Genomic DNA, 11,893 nt, shown 5'->3' with positions numbered 1-11,893 from the left:
GAAAGGCGCCATATAAAACAGCCTGTTTGTGTAATGGGCGAGAATGACGCTATATAAAAGCTTAATTGTCACGCAGCCTGAGCGCTGGCACAGGATGTGAAAGGCACTATATAAAAGCTTAATTGTCATGCATCCTAAATATTGTAATGGTTGTAAAAGGCGCTACATAAAACAGCCCGAGTGTTGTGATGGGCTGTGAAAGGCGTTATATAAAAGCTTGATATCATGTTGCCCGATTCATTCAGCATGGATTGCTTTCCTTAAATCCTCATTCCGCTCAGCGTTCGACGCTACCGACGTGTTCACTTCTGTTTGGCTCCTCCGTTCGGTTTGGCATTTTGATATTCCTGGTGCAATATGTAAATGTGTTACAGCTCACTTACACGTTACTAGGCATTTGTAGTTGTTTTACATACAAACGCGTTTTAGAATTCATTGCATTTTGTACAAAAAAGTAGTAACGAAATATGCACGGCAAACGCGAAAATAATAATTAGAAGGACAAGTGCCTCTAATGATTCTATTAAGTCCATTCGTTCATTTTTTACTAAACTTGTTTTATCTTCGGTATTTCCGGGTCGTGGGCAGTACTTTAAACATGTTATTTTAATTATGTATGTTTTAAAGGACACCAGCGTTAGCGTTCTAAAACCGCCACTGAGTCAGGCACAGCCTTGGGGTCTGAATGTCCTTGCCACATTATTTAATTATTTGGGTACTTATGTAGGCTACTAAACGGACGGCAGTTCCTACCCATCCTAGTGTTGGGCTCCGTCAGTGCCTAACGTTAAAAACGAAAATCCGATCTGCGTCACGATAATAGAAAAGGGTAAAAGCCGTCCGCGCCGTCCGTGTAGTATTTATAGTATTGTATTTGTGCGGTAAGTGGGCGCAGCGGTCAGCTCTGATTCCTCCAAAGCCCCTAGCCCCCCGGGTTTTCACAGTGTCTTTCCCATTCTGCTCCTCTTTCTCCAGAACAGACGTTCTCCTTCAACCACTCAGTTTATACGTCGCCGTTTGACATCATCAAGGCGGGGCTTTCAGTTTATAGTCACGTGATTTCATTTAATTTTGCAGACGATGTGCAGGACGTCACTTCACACGTTAAAAAACGCAGACTCCTGATAGATAGATAGATAGATAGATAGATAGATAGATACATAGATAGATACATAGATAGATACATAGATAGATACATAGATAGATACATAGATAGATACTTTATTAATCCCAAGGGGAAATTCCCATACTCCAGCAGCAGCATACTGATAAAGAACAATATTAAATTAAAGAGTGATAACAATGCAGGTATAATAGACAATAACTTTGTATAATGTTAACGTTTATCCCCCCCGAGTTGAATTGAAGAGTCGCATAGTGTGGGGTCTCCTCAGTCTGTCAGTGGAGCAGGATGGTGACAGCAGTCTGTCGCTGATGCTGCTCCTCTGTCTGGAGATGATCCTGTTCAGTGGATGCAGTGGATTCTCCATGATTGACAGGAGTCTGCTCAGCGCCCGTCACTCTGCCATGGATGTCAAACTGTCCAGCTCTGTGTCTACAATAGAGCCTGCCTTCCTCACCAGTTTGTCCAGGCGTGAGGCGTCCTTCTTCTTTATGCTGCCTCCTCAGCACACCACCGTGTAGAAGAGGGCGCTCGCCACAACTGTCTGGTAGAACATCTGCAGCATCTTATTGCAGATGTTGAAGGACGGCAGTCTTCTAATGAAGTATAGTCAGCTGTGTCCTCTCTTACACAGAGCATCAGTATTGGCAGTCCAGTCCAGTTTATCATCCAGCTGCACTCCCAGGTATTTATAGGTCTGCACCCTCTACACAGTCACCTTTGATGATCACGGGGTCCATGAGGGGCCTGGGCCTCCTAAAATCCACCACCAGCTTCTTGGTTTTGTAGGTGGTTTGAGTCGCATCATTTAACAAACTCCTTGATTAGGAAGAAGCTCTGCTCTGCCCCTTCTTCTATAGTTCCTCTGTGTGCTGAGTCCAGTCCAACCTGTTATTGATGTGGACCCCCCAGTAGTTGTACGAGTGGACCACCTCTGCACCCACCAGACACAGAGGCACTTTGGTGCAGCAAAAGTTAATAAGCAGTTTTTTGGTTTTGTTGCTGTTGAGTTGCAGGTAATTCTCCAACTTTTCCCCCTGACTCCTCTCTTCTGTCTCACCCCCCTTATCAGTACACCCCCTTAAGAGCAGAATCATCTGAGAATTTCCACAAATGACTTGACGTGCTGCTTTATTTATAGTTCTTTTGTTAAATGGTAGTTGTCAAACCAACTTTAGATGCATTACTGCCACCAAGTGGACTGAAGTTTTATGCAAAGAGGGTAAAAATAACTGACTAGAAATTCCAACATTTTCCAATTAAGGAGATGCACAGAGTGAAGAGAGAAGCAGACAGGCCTGTGCCTCGTGGTGCTCCAGTGTTGCTCACAGAGTCTCAAAAACTGTGGTTTACCCTGACAGATAGTCCATCTTCAGGACCCCACAGGCTCATTTACCAGCATATCTCTGAGGTGACCCCTTAACAGGGATGGCTGGATGGTACTGAAGGCGCTGGAGAAATCAAAGAACGTCATCCTGACAGTGCGGCCAGCTTTGTCCATTTGAGACTAAGCCTTGTGGAGCAAAGAGATGAAAATATTGCATGTTTATTTACATTTCACGTTTATTTACTTAGCAGGCACTTCTGTCCAAAGCAATTTACAAAAGAGGTCAGCATCAGTCTGGGGGACAGTCTGGGGACAAGTGTGACAGGAGCAGGGTACAGGACAGATCATCACAGGTGGAAAGCGCAGAACAAAATTCATACACTTTCTTGGTTACGAGAACCTATCAAAGCCATTAACAATTAGGACAGGAATTTACCAACCAAAAAGGTCTTCTTCTTCTTTCGGCTGCTCCCGTTAGGGGTTGCCACAGTGGATCGTCTTCTTCCATATCTTCCTGTCCTCGTCATCTTGCTCTGTCACACCCATCACCTGCATGTCCTCTCTCACCTCATCCATAAACCTTCTCTTAGGCCTTCTTACTTGGCAGCTCTATCCTTACCACCCTTCTCCCAGTATACCCAGCATCTCTCCTCTGCACATGTCCAAACCAACGCAATCTCGCCTCTCTGACTTTGTCTCCCAATTGTCCAACCTGAGCTGACCCTCTAATGTCCTCATTTCTAATCCTGTCCATCCTCGTCACACCCAATGCAAATCTTTAACTCTGCCACCTCCAGCTCTGCCTCCTGTGCCACCGTCTCTGACCCATATAACACAGTTGGTCTCACTACCGTCCTGTAGACCTTCCCTTTCACTCTTGCTGATACCCGTCTGTCACAAATCACTCCTGACACTCTTCTCCACCCTGCCTGCACTCTCTTCTTCACTTCTCTTCCACAATCTCCATTACTCTGTACTGTTGATCCCAAGTATTTAAACTCCTCCACCTTCACCAACTCTACTCCCGTCATCCTCACCATTCCACTGACCTCCCTGTCATTCACACACATGTATTCTGTCTTGGTGGGCCTACTGACCTTCATTCCTCTCCTCTCTAGAGCAGATCTCCACCTCTTCAGGGTCTTCTCAGCCTACTCCCTTCTCTCGCTACAGATCACAATGTCATCAGCAAACATCTCAGTCCACGGGGACTCCTGTCTAATCTCATCTGTCAACCTGTCCATCACCACTGCAAACAAGAAAGGCCTCAGAGCCGATCCCTGATGTAATCCCACCGCCGTCACTCCTACCACAGACCTCACCACCCTCACACTTCCCTCGTTTATATCCTGTACCACTCTTATGTAATTCTCTGCCACTCCCGACTTCCTCATACAATACCACATCTCCTCTGTCACCCTGTCATTTGCTTTCTCCAGGTCCACAAAGACAATGCAACTCCTTCTGGCCTTCTTTAAAGATTCTCCATCTACACCCTCAGAGCAAACATCACATCTGTGCTGCTATTTCCTGGCATGAAACCAAGAACAAGAGGGTCTTCAAACACTTGAAATGGAGGTAGGCATCTACACCCTTAAAAAGATTTGATGACTCACAGAGATGGCATCATGAGACGTCGTTCATCAGCGGACCCGAGTAGTCGAGAAGGAACAGAGGTAACAAGTGTCTTTATAGAAACAGGTGCTGACCCATTGATTACTCATTTGATTTGAATTTCATGTCAAGAGCAGTGACCTGTGCCCACCTACAGACGTGCCGCTGCATTCTGAATCATCTCCAGCGGCTTGGTGACACAAGCAAGTAAGAATTTCACTGAGCTCTGTACATTAGGACCCTGTGACCCTATGAAACTGGTATGTATGGGGAAAAACAACTGTAATTTCAGTCAGTCAGTCAGTCTCCAACCCGCTGTATCCTAACACAGGGTCACGGGGTCTGCTGGAGCCAATCCCAGCCAGCAGAGGGCGCAAGGCAGGAACAAACCCCAGGCAGGGCACACACATACAAACCAAGCACACACTAAGGACAATTTAGGATTGCCAATGCACCTAACCTGTATGTCTTTGGACTGTGGGAGGAAACCCAAGCAGACACGGGGAGAACATGAAAACTCCATGCAGGGAGGACCCGGGAAGCAAAACCAGGTCTCCATACTGCGAGGCAGTATTTTGGTTATGTTATATATTGATTAGAGAAATGTCTCTTTTACTTCTCTTTGTTGTATATACCATATAAAGAAAAGTTCAGTTTAAGCGAAGTTTTTTTTTGTAAAGGGTAAAGAGGTCAACGGACGGGATAGCAAAAGGGGACATTTCAGGAGATTACATCATCAGATCAGGAGATGAGATGAGATCAGTTCAGTTTCAGTAAAAAAAAAATAAGGGGTGATCCAGAGAAGGATCGAGACCGACATCCGGGGGCTGCGGGGGTTTCTGCTCAATGCTTGTTCATATTTTATCTGAATAAAGGAGGAATCAACCTGTTGTTAATTTGCGTCCCATCTGAATGTGTGCAAAGACACAGCAAAAACTAAACACTCTCATTGTTTTCCCCTACGCTGACTTGCCGTCAGTGTCCAGCAGAGGGCGTGCTGGGACCAGAAAGCGTTTTCAAGCACCTGGGCGTCGCAGATAAGCAGCGGGAGTGACGGAAAGTGAGAGTGAAAAGGCGCCGCTCGTGTCGCGCTCACAAATCTTCTCGGAAAACTTCGATCAAGATGCCCTCCAACGTAAACCTACAAGGTGAGCAGTTAGAAGTGGTCGCAGGGGGCCAGGGGCACAGAAGTTAGCGGTGCTGATTCGCTGGTGATTTTTATTTTTTTACGTTGTCTTTTTCTTTTTAGGTGGAAAGGCGTTTGGAGCGCTGAAAACTCAGCAACAGGAGAAGCTCGAAGAAGTAAACCGAGTAAGGCGCTTTATAGCTACTTGCTGCATGCGCACTCACGGTGGTGACTCCCCGGTTTGAACGGTGGGCTGCCGCTGCCCCATCTGCGAAGCTGCGCCGTCCGCTGGGTTGATCAGCAGTAAGCGACATGCCCGTTTGTTGTTGTCCGATGTTTTCAAACTCAAGTGGATTCCCAAACGTGGAATGCGAGTGGGGAGCCAAGTTGTTCCTGAGATAGGCGATGTCTGCGGGTCCCGAGCTGAGGGTTGTTTAGTCAGGAAAACAGTCGTTCGATGCAAAATAAAAGACGCCGCCACATTACAAGAAATATAAAGATCACTTTTGTCAATGGGCGACATGCTGGCGCAGTGGCGAGAGGTTGCCTTAAGTATCCGGGACTGGGGGTCAGTCGCCAGTGTGGTGACTCCCGGTTTAGGATGTGTGAGTTCTGCTTATATTTAGGTGGGGTTTCTCCAGGTGTTTTCTCACCCGCAAGGCTAAGATGTCCGATTTTCGTGACCACAGGGATTAAGTCGCGGCTTTGGCTCTTGACATATAGTAGCAGATAAGCTCCATGTAGAAAAAATGCAAGAATACATTTAATGCGAAATAATTTACATTGTTCTTAAACTTGCTGTCACTTGCAGAAGAACAATAGCAACTAAAATAAGAAAGTAAAGCCCTAGAAGGGCGTATTCGCGCACACACCTCACCCAGACGCCAGTTAATCGCACGGGAGGTGGACATTCACACAAAATTCATTCAACTTTGAGATTCAAATCTAATCGAGCATTTGGCTGGTGTGGGTGCCAACACTGCTGTCTATTAGGGTGCGCTCGTTTGTTTTAAAATAATTCCGTTTGATTGATAAACTTGTGGAGCTTCATGGGGGCTTCGAGCTGCTGTATCGCAGTTGTGAAGAACAGGGTTCACGGCCTGCGTCCTCCCTGCGTGGAGTTTGCATGTTCTCCTTGTGCCTCTGTGGGTTTTTACCCGCACCCACAAAAACACACACATTTGCAGTCCAAAGACCACTGAGGGATCTACTATGATGCTTCGGCTTTAGGGCCCCTAATCCTGAGACCCCAATCCACATAATTTAAATTACTCCATCCATTCCTTATCCAACCCGCTATATCCAAAGGGTCTGCTGGAGCCAATCCCAGACAACACAGGGCGTAAGGAAACAAACCCCGGGCACACACCTAACCTGCATTTCTTTGGACTGTGGGTGGAATCCGGAGTACCCGGGAGAACATGCCAACGCCACGCAGGGAGGACCCGGGAGGCGAACCCGCAGGTCTCCTAACTGCGAGGCAGCAGTGCCACCGTGCCGCCCCGTTTTTATTATTATTTAAACAATAATATTAATATTATTAATAATACCAATCCAGTACACAAAGCTTTAATTAAAATCTGAGATGTGGTGGATACGTTTTTTAAACATTTGTAGTAACTTTTAATGGAATAAAGCCATCCAAGACGATAAGAGTGGCTAGCCAGGCCATGTTGCTGGTCGTAGTTGGACCCCCAATAACAGTTCAAACTTCAGGGCCCCAGTGATGAAGGTCTGCTGATGACATGCAGGTTAGGTGGACTGGCGACGCTAATATGGCCCCTAGTGTGTGTGTGTGTGTGTGTGTGTGTGTGTTGTGTGTTCACCGTGTGATCAACCGGCGCTCAGCCTGTCTGGTGTCCTGTGCTTGCAGGCTCCAGCCCCCTAGCTGTGCGGGTTTTAGAAAGTGGTGTGGTTTGATAAAGTTGTTTAAATTATGCAAGGCGCTATATACAGTGGTGGGCAGCGAAATATGTCTGAGTGTGCTGTGCATTTGAATCTCTTTCAAGTTGTTATCTTGTTGCTTTCAATTTCCTTCCTGGTTTGCTTTATAAAGTTTGTAGGGAATGTGGGTTTTTTAAAGGCGCTAGATACAGAAAGATTGAGAGGTTGATCACAATCCAATATGTTTTTAACTCAAGTACACTAAAGCAGTGCTGTTTTTTTTGTTTTGTTTTTTAATATAAACCTACAGAATTGTAAGTCAGTACTCTAATAAAATGTGCCAATAAGTAAACGCACGGTGAAATGTGACAATAAATAAATAAATAAAAACATAAATTGTGAGAATAAACAGGGTACAGCAATGGGCACATGACATGGTGGGGGGAGGTGGGGCACCAAAACCCAAACGTACAGGGGGAGGACTTGCAAACTCCACACAGCTAGTACGCAGGACGTGAACCCCGGTCTCCCTAAAAGATGCAGAAGCGTGTCGGTTTCTGTCTCCACCAATGATCTCCAAGGGGGACGCCCCACTCCACCCCCTGTTGTTCGAGTGCATTTGCGGTCACGAGCACGCCGATGCTCAAAGGGGGCTTCCCTCACTCAGCCCAGCCCCCCCAAACCCCCATCAGAGCAAGCGAGTGTCCAACGGGGACGTGTTGTTCGATGTCATTTAGAAATTGTGTGCGCCTACTCCCAACACTGACTAGGGGGCGCCTTGTACCCTTGAGTTGGCTCCGAGTATAAATACATTTTTCACGACGTATTTGTCGTGTTGCTTATTTGTTTATGTTTTTATGTTGTTATTTATTCATTGATTTTTTTTTTCCGTGACACCGGCCCCGAACATGACATACACCCTGAAATAAAAACTTACCACTTTCACTCGTTAGCGTTGAGAGGGCGGGCTCTAGCGAGTGCTGCGTTTTCATTGGTGAATCATCCTCAACGTAGACGTAAACCTTCGAGTGTTACAGAGTGCCGCATTTATATTTATATTTGGAGATATTTGTGTTAAAGTCACCGCTTGCCACACTCACTCTGGGCCGCTTTTCCTTGTATCAGTCACAGTTTAGAGCAGCCACACGAGGCGCGGGATTCTCAAGTCAGGCAAAGTGACTACGTCCACGGTGCGCATGACTGGCCAATCAAAACACAGGACTTGCTAGAGCCCGCCCTCTCGCCTTTGATAGGTGAAGGGGACAGCTTTCAATTCGGGGCTTAATGTCTTAGTTTATTGTAGAAAGAATTAAATAAATACAACAAAACTATATCTCGCAACACATTTAATTATTCACACTCACATTTAATTTTGTTACTACTGTATTTATTATCACATTTCACAGTAGTTGTGTTTATTTGCGTATTTTTTTATTTATTCATTACTGTTTTTTTACCCATCTATGATGGGTTGACATCTAAATAATCAACGTAGATCTTAGCGTTAGCTTTTGCAGTCTACCATCTATTGGAATGTATCTTGTAATGCATGTAGTAATAAAATGCATTGCCTTTCTCATTCTCACAGATGGCATATCTCAAACATCTGAGGTGATAAAATAAATGTCATATGTATTTCCAACATATGATGCATCACAAACATTTATAGTGATAAAATGCATCACATTTATCATTCAAATTTATTCCAGCAGGTGGCACATCACAAAATTTGTTCTAACAGAATGCATTGCATTTCTCATTTCAACAAATGGTGCATCACAAACGTTTGGAGTAATAAAATGGATTGCCTTTGTCATTCCAACAGATGGTGCGTCACAAAGATTTGTAATGATAAAACACATCGCATTTGTCATTCCAACAGATGACACATCTCAAACATCTGTGGTGATAAAATACATTTCATATGTATTTCCAACATATGATGCATCACAAACACTTATAGTGATCAAATGCATCACATTTATCATTCAAATGTATTCCAACAGGTGGAAGAACATCACAAACATTTCTTGTAACAGAATGCATTGCATTTGTCATTCTAACAAGCGGTGCATCACAAACATTTGTAGTAATAAAATGCATTGTCTTTGTCATTCCAACAGATGGTGTGTCACAAACATTAGCCCCGTTTTCACAAATCCCATACCAAACAGCATGTAGCAGAGACACAGCAACTGGACAGACATACAGATACACAGTTGTCCTTTTATTAAAACGGATGAGTTGCTCTCTGTTGGATGTCAACATCTGCAGCTCTGTGTGTCTGTCCAGTTGCTATGTCTCTGTTATGTGCCATTTGGTGTGGGATTCATAATAGCAGTGCTAATGTTTGTGATGCACCATCTGTTAGATAACAGAGACATAGCAACCAGACAGACACACAGACATTTGTCCTTTTATTAAGATGGATTGCCGGACATATTCCTCCAGAGCAATCAGGGACACTCAACACGTCACTTCACCCTGGATTCCTGTGGCTCCAACAGGCTGTTAGATGCCGGTAAAGTTATGGTGGCCCAGCTCCATTGTTACCAGCAGTAGACAATCGCACCCCTCAGTGTGTTTAAGCAGCATTTGAAGCCCCCTTATTGAGTGTATTTCCGTCTAATCAATGGCTTTTGTAGTGAAGGAGTGATGCACTGCTCTGGTGTTCTGTATGGCTGAGAGCTCTTCACTTGGGATGATCAATTGTGCACCCTAATCCTGCGGGACATCCTGAGACTTTGTGGGATCCTCTCAAGGTTGCTGGATATCATGGCTGGCCTGTGGCACTAGTACTGTGAGTGTTGTGTAGCGTGGAGGCAGACCATCTGTGTTTTTCTCAGTTGATTCTGGAGTACGTCAAGGGTGTGTTCTGCTTCTGTTCTGTTCAATGCTTGCCTGGACTGGGTGGTGTTGGGCAGGGTCGTGGGGTCCAGCAACTGAGTGGCATCTGTTGGTGAAGAGAGATTCACTGATCTTGACTTTGTCGACGATGCTGTAATCTTCAATGGACGCTCTGATTGGGGCTCTCGAGAGACTGAGTGAGGACTCTGAGGGTCTGGGCTTGCGAGGGTCCTGATAAAAACCAACATGCAGGTCTTGAATGACCTCGTGGGCACGGCCATCAGCAGTGTGGAGAGAGTGTCGACCTTGTTGAGAGGTTTAATTACCTCGGCAGTGGCGTTCATGTCTCTGGTGACTCTTCTTATGAAGTCAGCAGACAGTTTGGGAGAGCGGTTGGGTCCTGAGGTCGCTGGGAAGTGTAGGTGTGGCACTCCTCATATCTCTGCAAAAGAACAAAGGTCCAAGTCTTCAGAGTCCTGGTGCTTCCTGTTTGTGAGACATGGACACTATCCAGTGACCTGAGATGAAGACTGGACTCCTTTGGTGTCACTTCAGAGAATCCTTGGGTGTCACTGGTGTGACTTTGTGTTGCTCACAAAGTCCCGAATGAGGATGACCTGCATTGTGAGGGAGTATCAGTTATGGCACTATGGCCATGTGGCGTGATGACCCGAGGATGATCCGGCTCACAGGATCCTCATTGTTGAAGACCCAAGTGGGTGGGCCAGGCCAGGGGATGCCCACTTATCACCTGGCTGTGGCAGATACAGGGTCATTTCCGGAAGGTGAGACTGGACTGCGTGTCTGCCTATTGGGGGGGGGTTAGATAGGTGTTTGCCAATGGGTGCGGCAACCTGCTGTACCAGTGCATGCCCCCCAACCTGACCTGACCTGTCTTGTCACAATTGTTCTCAAAGTGCCCCCCAGCCTGATGTTTACTTGATTACGCTTTCGTAAGTCTGATAAACAAATAAATGTAAATCTCAAGTAGGAAAGCAGAGTCGGGATTCATCCTGGGGGTCTACTGGTTTTATATCATTTGACTTCTGGAGTCCCCGTCCTCGGAAAAACATGTCAGCTCAGTATAGCACATGGCTTGGGTGGCTGAGCTGACGTTGGCACTGGGAGCCTGCTGGTTTCCCACCCTGTTGCCCCCTCATACACTTGCTCTTTGTCTTCTGAAGGACAACAGGAGGTTGTCAGCTGGCTCAGGGTCACATAAGGTCTCAACAAATGACTTCAGCCAATGTCACAGTGTGTGCGTATGCAGCTGTTCCCTCTAACTGTTGTTCTCCCCCCTCCAATGAGAGTGATTCATTGTTTTGTCTGGCCCCACGAGAGGCGTTTGCTGTATGCCTTTCGTCAGTTACTGGAATGTAAAGAGTAAAGTTGCCAATATATTAGTTTTACTCACGAGAGACCACTTGAACTCGGAGTGAATTTTGGGCAGAAACGTTTTTCTTGAGCACATGGAGGACATGAGAGGAGGCTTTAAGAAAAGACCCCTCCACTGAGGACCTCAAAACTCCAATGGCTGGCTTAGTCCACAATGTCACTAAATAGGCAAGGGCTGCAGTACCAGTCAAAAATAATAAAGTGCCTTCCTGCATGCCAGGGGTCTCTCAGCGGAGCCGTGACATGAGCTCCACTTCCCATTACTGACTTCTTGCAGGTGGTCCTCTTTGTCCTTCTTCATCACACTGTGAGTGAGCAAATTAAATTAAATGACGTGGTAGTGAAAGAATGTAAGATCAGCTCCGAAGAGTACAAGCCATTCACCTCAACGTAGTTGGTCATAAATTGGCTCAAAAATATGTTTTATTGTTGTTTGTGTTAATTTGGAGTTATTATTTATGTTTTTGTTGTTTCGATTAATTTCATTCTTTATTGTAATTCCTGAATTATATTCTTTCTCTTCAAATTCTCTGCTGTCTCCTGATCTTTGTGGGTGGGGCCACCGGAGGTGGGGCAC

The 11,893-nt window shown here is 45.6% G+C and overlaps 1 protein-coding gene across 1 annotated transcript in view; it reads left to right on the top strand.

The window, feature by feature from the left end:
* Positions 1–5,089: 5,089 nt before the first annotated feature.
* aif1l (allograft inflammatory factor 1-like) overlaps positions 5,090–11,893 on the top strand; it is a 63,343-nt gene continuing 56,539 nt past the window's right edge. Inside the window, exons 1-2 of the mRNA XM_039764393.1 lie at positions 5,090–5,212; positions 5,314–5,375. Of these exons, the coding sequence (XP_039620327.1) occupies positions 5,188–5,212; positions 5,314–5,375 (87 nt within the window). The 5' untranslated portion in view covers positions 5,090–5,187. The remainder of the gene's footprint in view (positions 5,213–5,313; positions 5,376–11,893) is intronic.

This window comes from Polypterus senegalus, chromosome 9 (genome assembly GCF_016835505.1).
Source record: "Polypterus senegalus isolate Bchr_013 chromosome 9, ASM1683550v1, whole genome shotgun sequence".
In the NCBI taxonomy this organism is placed as follows: domain Eukaryota; kingdom Metazoa; phylum Chordata; class Cladistia; order Polypteriformes; family Polypteridae; genus Polypterus; species Polypterus senegalus.
Note: the sequence above shows the minus strand (reverse complement) of the source record. Positions and strands in the feature narration are given on the sequence as shown.